The sequence below is a fragment of the Phymastichus coffea genome, unplaced genomic scaffold, assembly GCF_024137745.1.
Source record: "Phymastichus coffea isolate CEN01 unplaced genomic scaffold, Cenicafe_Pcof_1.1 PCOF00014, whole genome shotgun sequence".
In the NCBI taxonomy this organism is placed as follows: Eukaryota; Metazoa; Arthropoda; class Insecta; order Hymenoptera; family Eulophidae; genus Phymastichus; species Phymastichus coffea.
Window position 1 is genome coordinate 870633 of NW_026706825.1, and position 25195 is coordinate 895827.

Consider the following 25195-nt stretch of genomic DNA (forward strand, 5'->3'; position numbering starts at 1 on the left):
AACTAAGACTTTTATGTTTCAATTGACTACGCGTATAACGTTTATTATCTTCGTTATCACTCATAAATATTACTATATGTGAGAAAGAAAGGACAGAGGAGAGGAAAAAAATTAAAAGATAGAGTTTCTTTTCTATTTTCTAAATATTGAATTATTTTAGGCTTTAGGTCCCAAAATAAAAAAATGTTTACAAGGAAATTAATTTTACTAGTTTTATTATAAATTTATTTTACACAACTTACAGCGATTTTTTGAATTGCAAAATATTATTTAAACTAGATGTAGGAGGGTTCGCTAAGGCTTCTGGGAATGGAGGGGCTTCAGGCTTAATAATTTTCTTTATTTTCAGATTTTCTATTGCGCGTAAAGATTTTTGTATAATTTTGTAAACCTCGGGGTTTACTTTTGTACCATCCTTCAGTATTTTAAGTTTCTCGTCACTTTTTGCAATTTTAATAACAGCGTCTTTAATATTATGCTTTTTTTCAATCTTTGATTTTCGCAAAACGGTATTTTGTATTCCCTCCTAAATGTTCGTTGACAACGAACACACTTTTCCGGGATAACAAAATGTCGACATAAACATCTTCGAAATTGGGTGACCTTTTCTTCTAATGTTGTAGGCAAGTTACTTGATGAAGGTGCAGGTTGTTTGGGTGGACCCTGTACCTTGTCTTTTGGTGTTGACCAAATCTCTATCGGACGAGCTAATTCTATTTTATTCTGCCTAGATATCTCTTTTAATCCATTTTCATACTCGTCCTTTGGCAATCCTAACTCGTGCTTTCAAATCTCTCTCCCGAGAGCTCTTCGTTGTGTTTTAGTTAGCCGTTTTCTAGTTGTTCTATATCCTAATTCCACTAGAACAATATCGAAACAAAGACACCAAACTTATATTAATACCATATTTCAATAATTAGAATGATTCTAAAAAAAAAGTTTGAACTTCATATACTTTTACTAGAAATCTCAATCTAATTTATTGTAATAAAACCTTATCTATTTCTGTGTATAAACTAAGAATTATCGCGAAGTATTTTACTTATAATTTTAAATTTTCAAATGACTTTGCTAATTTATCTACTTTATTTGCTAAAGCCCTTTTTGAAATTGTGTTCCTATTAATTAATTTGTCATTAATTTTTACTCGCTTCCTAAGATTTTTAACTTGTTTCTTTAGGGCAGTATTTGTTTTGATTAAGTCTACACAAATATTTCCCAAACTAGCTATTTGTTCAATTCTATGCTTATTCTCTAATTCAAGTTTCGCGACACGTGCGCTAAGACTACGACCGTTATTGTTCATTCTTGTGATATCGGAACTATGATTATTAACCCTATTAATTACGGATATTTGACTGTCCTTTAAATGTGTAATGTCTTCGATTAATTCATCTACCATGTCGACTACTTCGTTAGAAAAAGTATTAAAACTTACGAACGATGGCATTACAACTAAAAGAAAGACCAAAAATCTTATCTATCTAACAACAAAATTTTATTAAAACTTATTCGTTAATCTTTCCCTATTTCTGAGTAAAATAAATGTATACTTTTAGTCAATAATTTTCAAATTCAAATTCAATTTTCAATAAGCACAATTTTGTAATTTTTCAAAACTTACTTTGATCAATAGTTTTAAATATATCTTTTATTAATTGATTCTTTTCTATATTAAACCCAAGACGGATTTTATTCTATCTATATTGATGGCTTTATTCGTTTAATCAAAAAAAAAATTTTTTTTTTTAAATTCCTCAAAGTTAATTTTTATTACTAATTGTAACAGGCTGCCGTTTAACCTTTAACCTATTAAACACGCTTATGAGTTCGGTTAAACGACGCCTTGTTAGCTACGTGCCGTGAGCACGTTAACTCACCTTGTCCGGGAGTGCGCCTGCGCAGAGTTCCCTCGCCAAGTGGAGTTGGGTTCTCGAACTCTCCACTTGGCGGCGCTGTCGCGCTTGCTTAGCAGCGCTCCGTCGGCCGCTGCTGGTAACTCAGTTGACAAGTCGCTTCTCACGGTACCTACGCGATCCGTGCTATTTTACCGGCTTATTCGAATCGGACGTAAACAATAACATGCACCCCGGACAAAGGAAAGACAAAACAATACCTCAGTTAAGAATAACTACTGATCACTTTATTAGACTGAATCAAATACACGGGAGGGATTTGCCGAGAGACTCACGCACGTGAATTCGACTGACAATGTAAACGGGGAGAGAGAGAGAGAGAAACTCGCGATCGTCGCGGACTAAACGCTCGCACGCTTTATATAATTTCGCCGCGCACGCTGCGCGGGATCGCACGCTAATTACAATTAATCGGAATAGACACCTACCGCGGATTAGATGGGGATACGGTGGCCAACCGTATCCGACGCACAAGCTGCTGATCAACCGCCTCGACGCTCTCTGCTCAGCTGCTGTCACTCCGCTGTAGATGTTGGATTGCTCGCTGCTGCTGGTTCCGCTGAGGTTGCTCTATTCGCTGCTGGGGATGTTGCTGAGGCTGTTGAGCGAACTTTCGTAGCTGTCGAGGTCGCGCACGTTGAACAATGCGCGCACTCGGCACTCCACTCGTAACTGTTCCTCCGGTTGTTAATGCACACTCTGTGCAATGCACCCTTCCACCTCCGCACTCACTAGTAATACACTCGTCTCCCTGGATCTCTCAAAAACTATGCGTTCACGTTGGCAGCTCAAAAACGGTAGCTAAGGTATAGCCGGACTGAGTGACACAGTCATACTGGCTAACGAACTCCCCCCTCCCGGTCATTGCCCCTACGCGCCCTCTCTCTCTCAAACCGATCGCGGCTGCTACGCTCAGCCGCTTCGTAACCTACGCGAGTCGAAACGATTTTCGGTAATCGTTGCATAATATATTCTTTTCTGGTTAGCGACTCAGACAATTTTTGTAATTAACATACTTTTTAAATTTTTCTCTTCAAGATCAAAAGACTTTTTTTTTCTGACAATTTTCCTATTCTGGTTTATAATTTTAATTTCATAAAAAATGATTCCTCTCAGAAAACTTTCTTCAAATTTCAAATACTTTTCAAAGCCTTTTCTTAAACAACTTAATTTTCTTTATTTTTCTCTAACTCTTCTATTAATTTACTCTTTCAAATTTCAATAATTTTCTAAATTATTTCACTATTCTTTATTATAAAATAAATTCCCATTAATTTTCCAAAATTTTCCTAAGTTCAATCCAAATAAACTCCAATTAATTTTCACTTTCAATTTAAGGTATCTCCTTATTTAACACAAAACTTATTTTCTATTTTCTCAATTAAATCAGTGATTTTCTGACTAATAAATTTGTATTCTTATTCAAAAAAATTTTATCTCTTTATATATTTTATTCTTCACAGATTTCAAATTCAACAAACTACTTTAAGTAGTATCTATTTTTAATTGTCTTTTTCTCTAACTGATCACTGATATAATTCAAGAAAGGAAAGCCCTAACAGTTTTCTTGCAACAATTTAATCCCTCCGGGGCTTCCAAAATTTTTATGTGACGTCGGGGTCACTCTCAGGTACGCTTGGAGTAAGCGTAAACTCAGGGTTGCTCTGATTTGGCTATCGTGTAACACATAAGCCGGGACGAGCAATATTGTTGCGTTAAGAAAACTGTATGCTAGCGCGGAATGTAATAACCAAATGTTATTACGAACACACCAGACTCACGCTTAATGTGTTCTTAAGGGACTTTAATGAAAATTCACCAGACTCACGCTTAATAAATTTCCAAAAAAAGGGCGGATTGCTTAAAGAAAGAAAAGGATAGCCAGATATAAGATTTTACTTACTTTTATTTTTTCTAATTACTTATTATTAAGGCTGCGCTCTCTCTGCTCTTTGGCCTCTTTCTCTCTCTATATATTCTGAATATACTTGGGTGGCTTCTTAATTGAATTTTGGCTGACTTTTTCTTCTTTGATGCTTCCTCCAGCACTCACTCACTGGTAATCACATCTTGTTAGGCACTTCCTGGTGCCCACTCCACTACTATCTCCAGTCTTGTACAGAGCTTTTTATAAGTAGTGGGTGGTTGGGTGGAAATACCTTTCCTCAGGCCCATGAAGCGATAACGGCCAAATTTTGTATTGGTGGGAAATTTTCTAATCATATCTAGGATTTCTTTATTGGTCTGTGGGCGTGAATTTTCAGAGAGAGAAAGGGCGGTCACTTTTTAACTTGGGCCCTTTTCTCCAGAGATGGCTCTCGGAGTGCCACTTTTAAGAGCAAAAGTAACGCTATAGTTTATAATTACTTATACAAAATCGTACTAAACTTAATTAATTTTAACGATACATAGTGATTATTATAAACATTCAGAAAAGTCCAAACCACTTACGATTTATTATAAAATACATTATTGTTCTAATATAAAATTATTTATTGGTTATTCGGTGACAAAAAGATGCGCATTATAATAACTGACAAAATTGATGAAAATCTATTTAATATTACGGATATTTTCTTCAAATTCGGTGGGAAAAAAAAAGACAGTTTGCATTATTATGGTCCCCTTCCATTATCCGCGTGATAGCACTTCACGATGTATACACAATGATCGTAGGCTCCTGTCAATACATGCGCGTGGGACAAAGCAGGATAGAGTGTTGATTGTAAGGCCGAGTACACAGGCTCGGGCCACTATAAACACTTTATCTCGAACGCGTTTTCATCGTGAGAAATCAGGAAGGTTCCCACTCCGTTCGTCATATTTAATAATTAAATTAAAAAAAAACTAAGTTACGGCTAGCTGTCACACCTGCTAGGAAGCGCAAGCGACGCAATCTTCCGTGAGTTGCCTCGGCGGCGAACATTGATCCCGCAAGTCGTGAATATGATCCGAACGCGACGAGCGGCAGATCGAAAGAGCCTTGAGGCCTTTTCCGAATTGCAGCACGATTCCTCTCGATTAGATGTTTGTACCTTAAGTGTGCGCGCTTCGGCTATCTCCGCTGTCAGTCAACTCGGCCTATTGACGTCTCTCTCGATTTCGTGCGCGAGTATGCTTGTCTCTCTCTTGCGAATACCTTGAATAATTAACGCGTTTGTGCGTGCGTCCTCGCCCTTCGAATTGTTTCGAATAACAGTGCTAAGAAACGCTGTTACAAGTGAATTTATAAGTAAATGATTTGTAAAATAAGATCTATGTTTATAAATGAAAAACTTATAACCGATAAAAAAATGTATTTATTGACCACCAATCTCTGATTCATTTCTAAACAGGTATATTTTGATTTGAATAATATTTAATTGTGTATACAGGGTGACCCATTTTAAAGGAACCACCCCGAAATTTTCTACGGTTGGCATTCTGCAAAAAAATTGTTCAGACAAAATTTGTTTGGGACAATGAGGGACAACTTTCCCAGAAATCGGATTTGACATGAGACTTATTTTCAAGGTCATTTGATGGTCAAAGTCATTTTTTGAATAGGACCCTATAATTTTGATCCCGGATTCGGAAAGAGCGAGAAATTCTACGTTTAGATAAAATATTATGTGTGGGTGCGGTCAACCCCCCCCTCGCGTAAGGTCATGTAAGGGTCAAATTTATTATTTTCTTCATCTATGCACAGGGATGATCGGGTAAGGTTAAGATTAATTTTAATAACCTAAAAACTCAAATAACCCAATAAGTCAATAAACCAACCCCAATAACTCCAATAACCAAATAACCAAATAATTTTTTTAATAAGAACCCCCATTTTTTATCATGGATTCAGAAAGAGCTGGAAATTCGATGTTTAGGTAAGGTATTATGTGTTGGGTTCGGTCAACCTCCCCTCCTATCCCACCGGGGCAAGAGTGAGGTTAATAATAATAATAATAATAATAATGAGACTGTGGACATCGCGCTGCACAAGCGATCGGACACAGTTTCGCAAAGACGTTTCCAAGACAACAACAATACAGACAGGACAGCGGCGAATAACGAAGAAACGCCACGGACGAAACGAAAACGTCGCCGGTTGGAACCACGCCGGAGCCCTCACAAAAGAGGCCACCGACGATCGAACCGACGAAGGACTGGCAGCCGGTAACACGAAAACGATCAGACAAGACAAAAAAGAAAACGGACGTAAAGAATCAGCCTGACAGAGGGGGACCGGCCCACCGGAAAAGGGGTCTGGCTGTCCTGATCAGGCCGGGCACGGACACGACGTACTCTGACATAGTACGGAAAATATGGACAACGATCGACCCGAAGGACAGCCACGTGCAGGTGATAACCCTGAGGAAGACGAAGAAGTGCTTATGTCTTCTGAAGCTACAGGTAGACGCAGACAAGCCGGACGGACGTGAGATGTTTGGACGACAGATCCAAGACACGATCGGGGAAGCGGGCAGTGTCAGGGCCATGACCTCCAAGGTCCAATTAGAGATCATAGATCTGGACTGCGTTGCGACTCTAAAAGACGTGACGGACGCGCTCAGACGAGAGACGGGACGAGACACAGACTTTCGAGTCCACATTTTCGGTCCAAACCGCGCTGAGCAGTATACGAGGTGTGTTCAAAAAGTAAGGTGGCTTTTCAAATTTCACGGGCAACGTACTTTCGATTATCGATTTGTTTGTTTTGTTATGTTGGTACACTCTTCCCGAACATCTGTACCAAGTTTCAAGTGTATAGCATTTTTTGTTTGGTTGTGAGAGGCGTAAAGGTTATAAGTGTTTTACGTGCTCGGCGATTTCTTGCTATCGAAAAATATGGATCAAAGGATTTGCATCAAATTTTGTGTAAAAAATAAAATAAAGTGCTCCGAAACACTTGAAATGTTGACGGTGGCAGACGGTGAAACTGTTCTGAGTAAAAAAAATGTTTACAAGTGGTATAAACTCTTCTAAGATGGCCGGGAAGATGCCAATGACGAGCCTCGCTCTGGACGCCCAAGCACGTCAATAACTGATGAAAACGTTCAAGCAGTGAAGAAAATTGTTCTGGAAAATCGTCGAATCACTATCAGAGAAGTTGCTGAGGATGTTGGTATATCGCTTGGCTCGTGCCATGAAATTTTTTCTAACGTTTTGGGCATGAGACGTGTGTCAGCGAAGTTTGTTCCGAAATTGCTAAATTTTGACCAAAAGAACCGTCGCATGAGCATCGCTCAAGAACTGTTGAATGACGTCAACCACGACCCAGATTTACTCAAAAGGGTCATAACTGGTGACGAATCATGGATATATGGTTATGATATCGAAACCAAAGTCCAATCGTCCCAATGGAAGAGCCCACATGAGCTAAGACCGAAAAAAGCACACCAAGTTCGATCAAATGTCAAACTTTTGCTCACTGTTTTCTTCGATTACCATGGCGTGGTGCATCAGGAGTTCTTACCATATGGACGTATGGTCAATAAACAGTATTATCTTGAAGTTATGCGCCGTTTGCGAGAAGCAATATGAAGAAAACGCCCAGAATTGTGGAAAAACAATTCATGGCTTTTGCATCACGATAATGCCCCTGCTCACTTATCTTTGCTTGTGAGAGATTTTTTGGCTAAAAACACCACAATCATGCCTCAGTCACCATATTCACCGGATTTGGCCCCATGTGACTTTTTCTTGTTCCCAAAACTAAAGAGACCTATGAAAGGACGGAGATTTGCAACGATTGAAGAGATAAAGACTGCATCGCTGGAAGAGCTCAAGGCTATACCGAAAAGTGCTTATGAGAAGTGCTTTGAGGATTGGAAAAACCGTTGGCATAAGTGTATTGTATCTGAGGGGGATTACTTTGAAGAGGACAACATAAATATTGATAAATAAATAAATATTTTTTCTTAAAAATACAAAGTCACCTTACTTTTTGAACACACCTCGTATGGCGGTCTGCGAATTAGAATCGCGGGAAGCCGATGCATTGCTTCGGCGTGGTCGGATCGGAATTGGCTGGGTGCATTGCCGCGTTCGGAAACGACTGACGGTGACAAAATGTTACAGATGCCTGGGCTTCGGCCATGTAAAAGCTGAATGCACAGGCAAGGACAGGAGGAAATGCTGCCGCAAGTGTGGCACATCCGGAGACTACGCGACAGAATGCCAAAACAAGCCGGACTGCAGACATGCTCCTACCTTAGATGGCCGACGAATATGACGCGGACATCCTGATTCTGAGAACCGTACAGGAGAAGGACGACCCAGACATACATTACAAACGAGACCGAGACCACTGCTATCTGGGTACGGGGCGGCACCCAATCTAGAGTCTCCAATGGCGGTGTCGGGGACGACTACGTCTGGGTTACAGTTGGCGCTGTCACTTATCTCATCGTCTACCTGACACCCAACTGCATCGCGATGGAGTTCGAAAGAAAGGTGGCACTGCTAGAAGACGGGATTAGGGACCTGCCCGGGGATGTCATCGTTGCGGGGGATTTTAACGCGAGGGTGACCAGAAAACAACACGGAAAACGGCAGAGAATATAGCATCCTTGAGTCGCCTGATGGCAAATACGACGGGACCGAGATCGGGAAAACGACGACTGTTAATGGCGACAGCTCACTCGATCCTTCTATACGGCGCGGAAATATGGGCAGACTTCCTGAAGACAAAAAAATACTGTAAGACGATGATGATGGTACAGAGACAGGGCGTACTGTGAATCGCTTGCTCCTACCGAACAGTCTCTGCGCAGGCTATTTTGGTGGTGGCTGGCGTAATACCCGAAGATCTTTTGGCCTTTGAGCGCAAAAGGATCTACGGGAGCAGCGCGGACATAGGACGAAAGAACGCGGCAATCGCTGAACGCGAAAGGACAATTCACATTTGGCAAGGCCGGTGGACAGAGGAACGAGGTAGTCACTGGACGAGACGATTGATACGGGACTTGGGGCTGTGGCTCGGAAGGAAATTTGGTGATGTAAATTTCTACGTCACCCAGCTCTTGACGGGTCACGGGTACTTCCGACGGTACCTCTACAATATGAACAGACTACGAACATCCGATTGTAAGTACTGTGGACACGAACGAGACGACGCGGAACACACGTTTTTCGCGTGTGATCGCTGGACAAGACTCAGACAGGAACCAGAAGAAACGGTCGGCACCATCACCCCCGATAACATCGTGTCTCTCATGCTGCATGAACCCGAATGGTAGCGCTTAGTCGCTACGTATACGGAAACTATACTGAGACGTAAGAACGCGGACGGCTGCCTGACAGATGACTGAGCAGACGAAGTGACGCAACGTAAAAAGACACGGAGAAACGACACGAACGGACGAACACAGACAGAACCTCCAGTCAGAAGTAATATCAATATAGTCCCTGGCTGGGGGAAGGACACCAAGGAGATGGCGGTTTAGTGGGTAGGCCTATTTGGGGAGTCCCACATAACCCCTCAGTCAGAAAGACTAAGGGGAATCCGCAAAAAGGATTCCGCAACTCCTTGTAAAAAAGAAATAATAATAACAATAATAATAATAATAATAATAATAATAATAATAATAATAATAATAATAACCCAATGAGGGAATGTCCAGTCTATCTAGGCAAGGTGAGAATGCTGAGCCGATCAAGACAAGATGTTGGCTACCCAGCCAATGAAGGCAAGGTATTCATTACGCAGCCAAATAAGGCAAGGTGGGAATGCCCAGCCAATGAAGACAAGATGATGACTACAGATAGAGTTATGGTTAAGGTTGTAACACAAACATTTATTTCATAAAATGTTCAAAAATACCGCCGTTCAATTTTATGCAGTGTTGAATTCTACGATCGAAGTTTTCAACTATGGAGAACAGAACGTGACGCGGAATAGCTCTACAAGCTTGTATGATGCGTTGCATCATCTCTTGCCGTGTTGTTAGTTGCCATGCATAAACAACACTTTTCAAATAGCCACATAAAAAGAAATCTGGACTTATTAGATCTGGTGATCTTGGACACCACTCAGTAATGTCATTAACGCCTATCCATCGTCTTCGGTATCGTTGGTCCAAGAAGTGACGAACTATTAGTGAGCGATGACACGGTGCACCGTCCTGTTGAAGCCATAATCGTCATCTTGTTTTCAGGTCCACATCTTCCAATAATTCTGGTAATTCATTCTTCAGGAAATTAAGATATGCTGCGCCGTCGACATCCCTATCGAAAAAATAAGGTCCTATCAGATAACCATTTATTATGCCGCACCAAACTATGAGACTCCATCTATGCTGATTATCAACATGACGTACCCAATGAGTCTTCTGGATAGACCAATAATGACTATTATGGCGATTGAGTTGTCCATTATTAAGAAATATAGCTTCGTCCGAAAACATTACGTATCTGAAAAATTCAGGATCTTCACGAATCCTGCTTTATGTCCAATTACAAAATTCGAGTCTGCGGCGGAGATCATCTGGCATCAAAGCTTGAGTCAAAGTTATGTGATACGGATGAAATTTATGAAGCCGCAAAATTCTACGGGCTGTTGTTCTTGGGATTCCAGTACGTCTCTGAATTTCACGCAAAGAAATAATGATCCAAATCAACCATTGCCAAAACAACGAGAATTCGTGGATCATCGTTGTTCTGTCTCATAATGCGACGACGAATTCTGCGTATTCGTGGTCGACGTCTCTCTCTTCGTTCAATGATTCGGATTCTCACATGGTTCGGGTACCGAAGCCTCCCTCGGTAATTTTGACGGTAATATCTTGCTGCAGCACAATATCGGTCTTAACATGCCCCGAGAGATAACAGAATGTCAACAATTTAGTTTCTCGAATAATCTGGCATATTGGACCCTTTTGAGTCGCTAGACACTAAGAAATTTCCACGTGAACTATCCAGAGAAGGACTGTTCACGAGTCACCTCTTTCATAAATTATACTAAAGAAGTGTTATTTTCCGATTTAGTTGAAACTCTGTACGATTGTCCGGAATCACACCAGAAAAGAGAATAAAAGTAATTTGTTTTCCTATAAAATTATTTTCAAAAATTGATTCTATGGGAAAAAATATGTAAGAAACGTATGTAACGTTTTTTTATCAGACTAAATGATTACCTTTCGATATCTTGATTAAATAACTTTTGATAAATAATTGTAAATGGTAAAAGAAAAAACAGGGTTTTTTTTCGATTTACCTACGATTGACATTATTAGTTTGGCGCTATTTTGCCCAGGTTTAGCATGAGCCTTAATGGATTAAGACAATGTGGGAGTTGACCAGTTTAATTTTCTTTCCGAATCTGAAATAAAAAAATGAGGTGTTTTGAGCAGCCGGCTTGGTAGTCAGCCGAGTTAGGCAAACTTGTTAATAATAATGGAAGCTTATTTTCCAGTTTTTATCCATTTTTCAAGGCTTTATTCAAGGATTTATTGAAGATTTATTGAAGATTACGTACAATTTTATTTCATTTAATAAACGAAAGCTTATTTTCCATTTTTTAGCTTAGATGCCGTGTAAACTTCCTAATTGTTGATATTCTGTTATCTCTCGGGGCGTATTCGTGGCCAACGTCTCTCTCTTCGTTCAATGATTCCGACTCTCACGTGGTTTGGGTACCGAAGCCTCCCTGGGTAACTTTGACGGTCAAGGCCGATATCCTGCTGCAGTAAGATATTACCGTCTAGTTATTGGGTTGGGGGGGGGGCAAGATATTACCAGCAAGTTATTGGATTATTACAATTAATCTTACCCTTGCCCGATCATCCCTATCAAGAAAATAATAAATTTGACCTCTACATGACCTTACGCCGGGGGGCGGTGGGGTAACCGCACCCCACACATAATACCTTATCTGAACGTAGAATTTCTCGCTCTTTCCGAATCCGGGATCAAAATTATAGATTCCTATTCAAGAAATGACTGACCTTCAAATGACCTTGAAAATAAATCTCAGGTCAAATTCGATTTCTGGGAAAGTTGTCCCTCATTGTCCCAAACAACTTTTGTCTGAACAATTTTTTTGTAGAATGCCAACCGTAGATAATTTCGGGGTGGTTCCTTTAAAATGGGACACCCTATATAAGTTCATATCTCAAATGTCAGTATTAAAATGCATAATGTCATATCATAGATGCTCCGAGAGATCTAACCTTAAAATGCATGGATTTCAGATCACATATAATCGGAAGTGCTAATGTAAAAATTCATGGTTGACAAATTATGTCTGATCTAATACCCCATGATTCGAGGCCTCTTTAGCTTACGAGTATTTACTAGTTTTATCCTCGGTACACGTATTCTAAAGCCTATTTTCTATACATTGTAATGGGGATTTAGACCGCTACAATATTAATTTAACCAAGATAGAGTAATGACTGTCACAATTGCAGCTTAATGCGGGCTTACGTTATGCCACGTAAGGCCGGCCTGGTAGGTCAAATTGCCAACTGACCCGCGGAGAGCGTTGTGGATCACGCAGCTTAAATCGCGAAAGTCGCGGAGGCGATAGAAAGGAAAGGTTGTCCAAAAGAAAAGCCATACAATTATAACAGTGTTTGTATATAATTTATGTACGTGTGTGTGTGTACAGAACGGTACATAGAGATCGGCGAGTTAGGCAGAGCGAGAAAGAGACTTAAAGGACTGTCAATACTCACATTAGTCGATGCCTCTTTGTTACTAATCGGTAAGGTTGCTCAACATGCGCATGCGTATTATTGCTTGTTACAAAAAGGGAGGAGGTTCAGCACGCACAGTTGCACCTCACTATCTACGCTCAATCGAGGATCACTCCCTAGCCACGAGGCAAATCACAAACAAAATCTAATAATGTACATTAAATGAGTTTTAGATAAAATATTATGTAAATGTATAAAAATTATGTTAATTATTATTAATATTATGTTATTCTCTATATTATTGCTGTAGAGAGGGAGAGAGAGAGAGACATGACGAGTTGACATCAGACTTTATAACATATCTGAGAGTTTTAATAGATAATAAATATTTTAGTTAACTAATAGACATTGATGTTCACGCACAATAATATTTCAATCCAATTATAATTGTTTGCATTAAGCTCATTAATCGAATTTTTATACATTTACATTATATTTTATCTAAAACTCATTTAATTTATAAGGTATAGTTGCACCTCTTAATTTTTTATTCATATTCTCAATGACTACTATGTGTGTTGTCGAGCAGTTTTTGGATTTGGTTAGAAGTTTGCACACTATAAAACGCTAGAATAACACTATAGATTGAGTTACGTGAGAAATACCTGAAATCCGTCGACTGTATCCACAACGAGTTTAAAGATTATTCATCGTGAAAAATATCTCTAAACGTCTTGCTTGATGTTGATACATTATTATAATTTATAGTGATAGTCTTTTAGATTTAAATACTGTTACTCTAACCATCTCGTAGTTTAGTCTATTGAGTGATAAAATTTAATCTTATCTTGTAGAAGTATCGAATCAAATTTAGTTCATTCAATCTTTCTATTTTCTATCCATATTAGACAATATTGGTACGAAGTATCGTACAGTTAAAAAGTGTTCACTCGTAAATATTAAATCATATTTACGTTATGCAGGTAAATAACGTCAGTGAAGCGGTAGGAGATTGTGACTAGAGGCAGCAACGGTCATGCACCTAGGGCCGTTGAGTGCTCGCTGCCCTAGACCTATCCGTCGCTGGAAGCAGCAACAACAATCACCACGAGAGTTTGCCTGGATTTTTACAGTGGTACTGCTAATGCTGTCACTTGTCTTATGTTTAGATGAGTCGTATGCTGAGATAAAATTGTCCCAGCAATTAGATCAAAATCAAACGTTATTTCCGCCGAGACCACATAACCTCACCATTGGTTATCTTACTGCTATTAAAGGTGATTTAAAAGATCGTCAAGGCTTGGCAATTTCAGGTGCTTTCTCAATGGCATTGGATGAGGTACGTATATGTTGAAATCAGTTTCAAATATAAATAATTGGTCCTTTATATCTCTCTTTATGACATTTTACTTTTTTTATTAGATAGACAAAATGAAGAATGTTTCAAAGGATTGTTGCATTATAACATGTTTCAATGGAACGTTGCATTATAATATGTTACAATAAATTTATAGCTTCTTACGTATGTAAGAACGTATAAAAGTTCTCGAGTTCAAGTATATTAGATCTAGGATAAACCGGTGTAAGTTCACGTAATTTTTATATATACAAAAATAAGTAGAAACAAACATACCTTAAGTAATATTCAATTATAATTTATAACAAGTGATAGCCACACTTGTTATGTGTTTCTCTTTAAATACATAAATATATTAGGTCTGTAATGAAATATAATTGGCATTGCATTTCCTGGTAAGACGTTAGCCCATTAACGTCTAGACAAAGACTGGGTTTGATACCGTCAAATGAAACCATTCGTAGCATAATCAAAAATAAAAATACCCATATTTTTCCTATGTCATTTTACATTATTTATAACAAAATTATTTAAACAAATGATCTCAAGGTTGCAATTTTGAAAAACAATTTTCACCAATCGATTCTACGGAAAAAATTACGAATAAAATCTCTACAGCAATTTTGTCAGAGAGTTCAATTTATTAGTGTAAGAAGCTAATAAACAATAATATGATGAAAAGTATAAGTTGCTACGTCAAATCCCAAGCAAAGCTGAGGCTAGATATCGTCAAATTAACTGCCATTAATAGTATACACCGTGATTCAAAAATATGTAAGCCCAAATATTTTTGGATTCGCTTAAAAAGTAATATCAAACAGAATTAATAAAAAAATTTTATAAAATTTAGGTGATTCCATAATCACCTTTAAAAGACGGCCAATCAGCGGTCAGATTTAGCCAGACACTCGCTTGGTGGTAAGCGGGAAGGAGGCTAACATTCGCACGCCACGATCGAATTCAAGCAACGCTTAACTTGATTTTAATGTGTTTATCATTAAACCAAGCAGTGATGACACAAAAATGGTATCTATTTTTTAAGTTCTGCAGTATAAATATATACAATCGTTCACAACATAAATATGCAACAAAAACAGCTTATCTCGCAGTCTGTTATGCTGAAAAGTTAATGTTAAATTAATGATATCGAAGCGACGACCATCACGGCGCGGCTTTGCAAGTTAGAATTATTTGGCATAGGAAATAATATTCAATAAACATAGAAAACTTGTATTTTTCAAATTAAATATCATCTAATCAATATCAAATACCAACGGTTAAAAGAAAAAAATTTAATAGTGCAAAGAAGTATGAAAATATACAAATTATCTTAATCTCTTTTTTTTTATAAAAAAACGTGTACTTAAAATCATAAGTTGATCAATAGTTAGGTATACAAATTTATCGAAGATGCATTTTAATTATTAATGGCTTAAACAATGTATGAAAGAACTAACTAATTGTTTACAATTACTGTGTACATATTTTCACGTACTATGGATATCTACGGAAGACTCGTAAGATATGAGCATTAATAAATTGAAATAGCAAAATATTTCTTGTTCATATTAAGAGAGTTAATCGATGTTCTTTACATAAAATATAAACTATTTTTTAGTACGTCATTAAATAACACTAATAATACCTAATCTAGGAAAAGCTCCTGGCTTTTCAAAGTGGTATCTATGGTCGTTCAATTTAATTATATTAATATTGATATGGAAGAATACTAGTGACTCTAATTTGCTAATGGAGTTCGGTTGGAATGCGTGCGTCATGATAATTGAATTGCAAACATTAGCGACCAAATTATTAAATATTTTGAATATATTGTAGAGGCTTTTTCATGTATCTCTGTGAACTGAAATCGAGACTATCAGAATAATGTTGATATTTTGTATGGTTATTGAAATACTGTGATTTGTGATAGCGGACCGTATATTTAAACTATAAAAGTTTGTGTGTGTGTGTGTGTGTGTGTGTGTGTGCGTGTGCATTCCTTCGCCCGTCGCGCTCTATCGCTCGCATGTAAAGGGCACAAAGCCTCTGCACACATGTCTGGAAAGCGCCAATATGATGATAAGAGGAGAGGGCCATAAAACTACGACTATATCCTATTTTTCGTTTCCAACAACGATTTTTTCCTCTTTTAAGATTCCTCTAAAATTTTGGTAATAGAAAAAAAAAATTAAAAGTTGCCTAAATTCAAATATTTAATTTTTGCACCGTATCTCCTTAATATCTCTTATCAAGTTCTCGTTCCGAGCTTGGTTTAGCTAGAAAATAAAGGAAATGAAAAGAAAGGATGCAATTTAATAGATTATTCTTAAGGAAATTAAGCGAAAATTTGTTGGTAAATGCCCAATTAGCCACCAAGAAGCCATCAAGAATTACAACAAGCAATTAAGTTAAGAGGCTAAGGAGCCAGCCACAGAAAAAAAGGGTCAAGAAGCCGGCTATTACTTGAGTGCAAAAGTGTGTCCAAGGGTTGTAACAGGGTTATCTGCCTCCTGACTCGGCCTCTGATGCCGACGACATGTCGAGTAGATGCGCAAAAAATCCTCGCTAGGAACCTCGCCTATCCTTGTCGACGGTGGCCCGCTAAGGCAGTAGCGATCATTTGTGGCGTGGAAGACGACACGCATTGATTAAACATCCCAACATCCAAATCTGGACTCATCCGTCCGCAAAATCTTAATACGTATCCCTTCGTCCTATTTAATCTCATTCAATAGCCAGTCACTGTAATGTAGTCACGTTGCCGCATCTTCAATTTGTTTAGCAGAAATGACGGGCAAGGGCGCTTCGCCGAAGACAGAGAGCAGGACGCCCATCGAACTCTATGTGGCTGCCCGTGCTTCTCTTCGGCAATCCGCTATGCGTCCTTGTCTATCATCTCTTTGCCTAAAAGCACCGAACTAATATTTAACTTAAATTTTGAGGTCACTGAACTAATATTTAACACCGTATTGTTAAATAACGCACAAAAATTGCTTTTTTTAAAAATAATTTCCAACAAACAATTGAAAAAAAAGACTTTAATGCAGTAAGATCTTCGTTAAAACTAACGAAGTCGAACGTAATGACTAGATATAGAAATGCACCTGAGTAATTTCTTATTTTTATGTAAATTCGTTGGAATACCTTGGAGGAGGCGAATGCTGATAATAGTCATGATAATGTAATTGACAAACCAAAAAATTATATAAATACTAATTTCTATACCTATGAATTGTTAAAAAAACCGTCACCAGTTAAGTCAATTGAAATTAATGAATAATATTAGAAGATTATTTTGTAACGAGATAATACGGCTCGTCACTAATTATTTAGGACGGAGAAAAGAGGCAATGACGCTCTGAGCATTAAGGATTAGAGTAACAGGAAGGAAAATAAAGGGCTGTAGATTCGTTAATTTCAAATCTTATCCTATATTCTACACAATAAGTTAACCTACTGTACAAAGAAGCTCGATAATCAGTCAGTTCGTTGCCCGGCGTGATATCGCAAATACCGGTACAGAGGACTTTCGCGATAATTGGCGGGTCTAATAGAAAGCCTAACAATCGCGGCACTCATAACGAACAAGGACAATCGCCATGTCTGAGAGAGAGAGAGAGAGAGAGAGAGAGAGACAAAATTTTTAATATTTATTTTTCAATAAATCCGTGGATTACCAAAGTTGAAATACCATTTTCGTAAAATTTTGCCCATTATTTCTCGAAAAAAGATGACACTTAATTAAGTCTAGCAAATCATGAGGTGATACAATTAAGAAGAATGTCTACGGTTTCAGCTTTCAAGCCATTCTAAACTTAGATTATAAAACTCGTCGTTATCCTGTCTGCTATGTAGGGCTTATAAGTTGTTATGCACTTGGATAATGAAGTTGAAGTTATCCTATCTGATGTCTTGAGCTTGCAGGTTATTGTGTAAAAAGGTTATGAAACTCAGTATCTTCCATACGGTTGAAAGCTTACAGGTGACCATAAATTAGAGTTGTAAAACTCATTGTTATTCTATCTACATTGTTAAATTTACAGATCATCATGCTTTCAGGTTATAAAACTCTTTAGTAACGTATCCACAATAGATAACTTGCAGTGATAAATTTTGTAATAATGGAAAGAAGGGAAATAGTGAGAGATGGAAATTCACTTAATTTCAATTATATTCAGCAACGTTTCGTCAGCACATTTGCTGACCTCTTCAGGCTGATTTCTCTCGTAGTTAAATTATTATAGGTTAAAACGAACAGCTCGTAGCCAGTTACGTTACAATACATATAATTAAAATTAAGTGAATTTCCATCTCTCACTATTTCCCTTCTTTCCATTATTATAAAATTTATCATTTAAGAAAACTATAAGGGAATCAAGACAGTATGTTACGTAGATAACTTGCAATTTATCGTGTATTTCATATATGAAACTCGAAATTTATTAATCATAGGTTACGAAACTCGCTATTGACCTACTTACAATGAGAAGCTATGGGATATCGTGTACTTAAATTATAATGCTGAAAGTGAATTTGTAGTTTACGGTGACTTACAGGTTATTTATATAAGATTTCTGCTCTTTTTCGAGACATAGTAAAATACAGTTTCTTTTTCAGTTGGCTTTGAACTTGATCTTGGACGAGAGAAACTACAAGAGAAACTCAATTTTATTTCGTGAAAATAATAAACGATCGCTAATTTAGATATTTTTTAATTGCGAGTGTAAATTTATTTTTAATGCCTTTATTTGAATGTCGAGATATTATTTTCATGAAAAGATTAACACGAGTATCAAACGTATTTTATTTGAACGACATATAACTACTTTCCAAATCATCTCTGTCTTGTATACTTGTAGTATTCCTCCAAGGAACATGAAAAAGATATGTTTCTCTGAAATTTAATTGTTTGGTAAAGATTAATCAGTACTGTTGCCGACAGATATAAGTAATCTGACCAGAATCGGGGCAAATCCAGTAAAGAAAAAGGATGAAAAAAAGAAAGTTTAAGTCGGCTAGGCAGCGAGTATGTGGTAGCGTGTAACCTAATTTTGTCATCCATATTTGCATCCATATAACAAAACCTCGACACATATAGGGCAATCCTTTCACGTGATACTGCACCCTTTTTCTTCGCTCCGCTTATCGTGATGGTATGGCTGTTGTATGGCAGATAAGGACATATTTTAAACCCCAAGGCTGATCTGACTGCAAAGACCCTTGGAATCGGTCACACTGTTTAAATCGCACAAGAACGTGTCCAAGGTGGCCCAGCAACCCAACAAGAAGGGTTGTGTGTGACATCTTTTAAGCGGCAGTTCATATTCTGCTCTCGACCAGACTCTTGAAATTATGAGCATGCGATTATTTGTAGCTGAGCAAGGTTAAAAGGTAAGTAAAATATAATAGTTGAGCTCGCACATCAACAAAGTGTTAAAAAAAATAATGAAAGACTAAATTTTAAAAAAATACAAAACTATGTGTCAGTGTATATAAGTCAATATAAGTCCTGATAAATCCCTGTTTCTTTGCCCCAAACAAGCACTACACTGGAAATGTCGGTACGGTAAGGGAAAAAACATTCGATCAAATCAGGTCGCCCATTTCGATTGATTGTTTACCGCATGATTACTAACAGCTATGGTACTAATTCGTTACCATGGAAACTAACAAACTTTTAACTCGTACCGGCTGGCTGAGCTTATTTTTTTTCAACTGTAACATTTTTTCCGATATGAAAATTATGGTGCTTTTTGAGAAAGTATACTACGAGGGGGGGGTCAATAAGTCTTTACAAAAAGAAGGAAAAAAAAGTTTTGCGTATGTAATTTTTTTTATTTTTCAACATAATCTCCTTGAAGGTCGATACATTTTATTAAACGGCCTTCCAGTATTTTTAAGCCATCAGAAAAATATGATTTCTGAAAACCCTCAAAATAGGCATTTGTTTCGGCAATGACTTCTTCATTCGACGTGAATCGTTGTCCGGCAAGCCATTTTTTGAGGTTAGGAAATAAGGAACAGTCACTGGGAACCAAATCAGACGGATATGGTGGATGGTCAATTAATTCGAACTTTAAATCGTTAATTTTTGCCATCGAAACTGCACACGTGTGAACTCGAGCATTGTCTTGAAGAAAGACGATTTTTTAAACTGCCATCACACTCGACTTGATATGGTCCATGAGGATTTACCTTAATTTTTTACCGTAAAAAATATAATAATGATAGTACTAATAATAATAACGATAAGCTATCAACTGTGCGATAATACTTTCTTCATAATTCAAAATAAAATTATTTTTTTCCCATCCAGAAAAACATTTTTAACTTAAAATGTAAGCTTTTTCCTTGAAAATGGATATCATGTTCGGCTGTACGATTTCCCCTAGAATTCAAATCTTCGATAAATAACAGAGGTTAATATTTGGAATTTACAATTTGTCTCTACTAGTTCTCTTTTGTTATTCTTTTATTTGATAGGTAGTATATAGCTGACACTGTTATCCAGCTGATATTGTCGTTTATGATTACACTAGTTGTTGATAGATATATTTTCTTAGTGTGAGTACGTGCGTACGTGTGTATGTAATGTTTGATTTTTGTCTTGAATATAATTGCAGTACCTTTGTATGCTTTGTTAAGTGAGTGATTGTCTTTATGCACAGTGTACTTTGATATATTAAGTATATTTCTGAGAATAACATAATATCGTTGTTTCTATAGGTTAAAAATGTCCTTACTTCAAGATATCTCTGCATAAAACCATTTGCATTCTAGATCCTAAGTTTTAAGCTGTTCATTGTGTCATTTTACTTACTAGTATGATTAGTAGATGTAGTAGTAGATTAATATATGATTAGTAGATTAGTCTTACTTTATTTGTTTTGTTTTGCCATTACTTGGACGTATGTTTTATTTGGCCTGACCTTATGTGTATTTATATGTAAATTTGATTATGCTTGATTACTGTTTTGACTTAAAATTTTTTCTCTTAACCTTGGACATAACTTTTGCTATAGCTATTTGCAAATTGGACATTCTTTGGAGTTAACAGTATAGTTATAACTATAATTTATCGCACTTTTTATCTTTGATTTTTTCTCTATCGGTCAATCTTCAGTTGTATATTATTTTGCACCCTTTACACAAATTGAACATTTATTATAATAAATTTTTAAATGTCCGACTTTTTGACATTTTTGATATTGCGGAAATACGAGTATGTCTTTTGGTATTAAGTGATTAAATAAATACATTGTATTTTTTTTATTTTTTTTTATGTTATTATTAAGTGATTTAAATTTAATAACAGTATTTAATAACGTATTTAGTTTAAAAATGTTTTGACTGATTTAATCATATAAAAATATTATATTCTTTATATATTTAATTTGCAACGGTAGTCGATTCGATCAATCCATCCGTTCACGATTCGGTAGCTCTCGCGATGCTAGAGCGAACAACTAAGAAAGAGAGGGGACGCGCGAGAGTTCAAAGTTTTCAGTTAAGCCTCAGGTGTTACTTGAGAGAGTACCACCAAATTAGTTTTACACAGTATTTCGCCGTTTTCCATAAAAAATAGATTTCTGGGATTATTGATACGTGCGTGAGTGATCGTAAGCAGCATCACCGCAGCAGCAAAACACAGCAGCAAGTGAGCAGCAACATTTGTTGGAGCAACAATTGTTTGTGAGCGAGGCAGCGCAGCTGTTCCAGAGGAGCACGTTCAATATTTCTATTCAACAATTACAGCTGATCACCGTAATTGCACCGCAGGGTAGGTGCACCTCCCTTTTTTAGCGCGAAAATATTCACGAGAATACTGATATTTTTGTATTCGCGACGAGCGTTAGATTTCGCGACATAATTTCGAATTCTTTCTCTCTCTCTCTCTCTCTCTCTTTCTCTCTCTCTCTTTCTCTCTCTCTCTCCGTATTATTGTTAATCATTGTAAAATCCTATTCGCGTGCGTTAGTCTTTCGGCCCATCAAAGATTGTAATTGTCTAATTATAAACGATATTAATTTTATTCGCCGCATTACGTCATTTCGTTTCCTATTAGTTTAACGGATCTATCACCGGTTAAATTTTAAACCAATTTCATCTCGGGGATTAGTTGGAATAAGCATTAGGTCACTCGCACCTAAGATAGATCGAGTGTCACAAGTTAGATGACTTAAGTTAAGTTCAACTCTATTGGAAAGAAGACACTGAACGTAAAGGCGAATACACGTATAATCATGCGTGTTTAACGGAGCGGCGGTTAGCTCTGCATCGTGGAAGTTTGTGCTTTAATAAATTTCTTTTGTACTAGCTAATTCACCCCGTTACACACGTTCTATTCTATGGTAAACAGTAATAACGGTATCTTCGTCACAAGGTGACAAATATTACGGATGCTTTTTACTTTCTATCTACGTTCCATAATGGCAGTTTTTACATTATCTATATCAGCTATGAACTACATACTTCCCAAAATTACGTTAAAACTTTTATTTTCTTTATGCTGGTACGTATAAAATAGCACGTTTCTTTCCTTTTGTGCGTTAACTATTGATAAATATTTTTCTGTATTTTTCGATTAAATTTTTATTTTATTTTGCGCCTACATATTTAATTTATAATTATCTTTGGCTATGGCGCTCAGTAGATTTTCTAATGAGCGGATATTTTCTATGTAGAGAAGAAAGATTGGCGAAGATTACTTTTTTGCATACGCATTTCATTGTTCACTGTATTCACTACTTCATTTTGATTATTCTGTAAAACCTCATATTTATTGGTGTATTACATTAGCTAATAAACAAGTAATTGCGATTACTGATTTTTCTTCAAAATATAAATTTCTAGGCTTCTTTGCTGTCTTTTTCTGCTTACCGTTTTCTACTTTTTGTTGCTGTTTTACGGAGATAAAGCGAATATATTGTTTTCTGACTAAGTGGCCATTTTGGTCGTTTCTTTGTATTTATTATGACCTTGTAGGATATACTTGAATTAACTATTACTTTACTTCGTGGGCTATTACTTTGGTTTTTTGAATTAAGCGCAACGTAATCATTCGAACTCTCCTAGAAGATCAAACATTGCATTCGCTGTGTACGATAGATCGTAGATAGGGAAACGAAATGAACAACACCCAGTGATCTTCAGTGATATGATAGAAATAAAACCTTATTCTATACAGAACAAGAGTACATCATTGTGACCGAGATAGCGTAACACCATCAAAATGGTTATTCTATACCCTGTAATGCGGTACATTACAAGGCTTTGCCTGAGAGTGTTGCATTATTTGCAATACCTCAGGAAAGCCATCCTCCGTCCCTTGCCGCCCCGTAACCAGTCGTATAACGCAAACCCAGACTTGCCCTAAAACAAACACTCATTTTTTTTATGCCCGAACAATAACACCGGAGAAATTGGCGAAGCAAGCCAGATGAACGCGATCCGACGGACACTCAAAAATGGAGCGTACTACAAAATAAGAGAGCGCACGCACACACTCACTCACGACCACGTGTTGCCGACCGGAGAAAAAGCACGGAAAACTTAACTGGGAAATGCAACGGAAATGCGTGTTGATGACACATGAAGGTCTGTTACACTCCCAGACACTAACACTAACACTCGTGGAACGCTGGCACACCTGAGGCGAGCAGAAAATCACCGATGAAGTGGCAGCCGGCAATCAGCTGTGTCGGGCTGCCGCACACCATCGGCGACATCCTGGGCGCCACACATTCACAATGATGACCACTAGTGACACCCGGAAACACAAAACTCGAAAACACATCACCTGACCGAAACAGGAGCGCTCCAGGAAGCGCTCCAAAGACCGGTATCAGAACACAAGGTGCACGCGCGAGACAGCGAGCGGCCATTTTGAAGCGCCGAGACAAGCTGAATATGAGCGAGCGTGACAGACAGAGAGCGAGCGAGCGAGACAGAGCGAGCGAGCGAGACAGACTGAACGTGAGCGAGCGAAACAGACTAAGCGGGAGCGAGCGATATAGACTAAACAAGAGCGAGCGAGATAGACTAAATAAGAGCGAGCGAGATAGACTATATGAAACGAGCGAAATCATAAATAGAATTAAATGTAAATGCGAAGATGAGGGCGCTACAAATGAAATGACTTAAATTATTTTATTACTCGCAATTAATTAAAGTTGAAATTAAAAACGAAAATGGAAAAATACCGAATTAGGAAAATTTATATGCGACCGACAACCCTCTTTATGTAATGATAAGCGACCAGCGTTTCGACAAAATAAATTGATAAATTGACTGATAAAATTCGAAGCTCTGACGAAACTCGCTGGTGACGTCACGACCAATAAGCGGATTAGAATAAAATTTGATTTCCGTCCGCATAGAAAAATAGATAAGAGTAGGGGTAGATCTTTCCCATCAATCAATGCTAGCTAACTTAGGAGTGTGGAGGGTGAGAGAGGGTAAATAGCGACGAAAGTAGGAGAATAAATGAGGACCAATGATGAAATATTCGGAGGGCGCTACCGATATCCGAATTAGCATATCGACCAATAATAGTATTTCTTCTCGGAAAGAGGAGAAGAGCGATCTTTGACCGCGGAAATCCGATTGTCGTCCATTTTTCCATTTTGCCGCTACTCTTCTAGCCAGGAGTGATTGTGCTAGTTCTTCCCGCAGTAATTTCGCTTGTCGAATCTTCAGCAGAAAATTGTAAGTAGGCAAAGTGCCACTCACTATTAGAAATCGCGGAGTGTAGATCTGAATCTCTCGGTATAACAGGTCGCCGCGACGCGTGGATCCGTCAACGCTGATACTTATTGCTTCAAGTGATTCGCGCTGATCTTTCCGCCATTTCTTGGAATTTAACGTGAGTGTTAAAATTAGGCAAAGGATGCTTAGATCATTCGCGCTAACCTTTCGCCAGTATTCTAATTTACCGCGAGTGTTGGAATTAGGCAAAGGAAATCAGTGTTTAGATCACAGTCGCGCTGACCTTTCGCCGGTATTCTAATTTACCGCGAGAGCTAGGTGCGAAGAAGATTAGTGTTTAGCTAATTCTTGCTGACCTTTTGCCTTTATCCGAATTTAGAGTGAGTGTTAAATTAATCGGAAGTTAGTTAGTATTTGAGTTAGGTCGCGCTAGCTACTTGTTTGGTTATTAGGATGTGGTTGAAAATTAAGCCTAATTAAACCAGGTAGTAATTCTTCGATTACGTCGCGCTGACCACTCCACCATTTTCGTTTAATCAAAGACCGACTGAAAGAACTTTAGTTTCTCTATTAATTCATGTCCTCGCTGTTACGTAGAATTG

The 25195-nt window shown here is 37.7% G+C and overlaps 1 protein-coding gene across 4 annotated transcripts in view; it reads left to right on the plus strand.

The window, feature by feature from the left end:
• LOC131674304 (receptor-type guanylate cyclase Gyc76C-like) overlaps positions 1 to 25195 on the plus strand; it is a 1727826-nt gene that overhangs the window by 118115 nt on the left and 1584516 nt on the right. For all 4 annotated transcript variants that reach the window (XM_058952904.1, XM_058952926.1, XM_058952919.1 and 1 more), the window contains exon 2: positions 13513 to 13868. In XM_058952904.1, the coding sequence (XP_058808887.1) occupies positions 13566 to 13868 (303 nt within the window). In that variant the 5' untranslated portion in view covers positions 13513 to 13565. The remainder of the gene's footprint in view (positions 1 to 13512; positions 13869 to 25195) is intronic.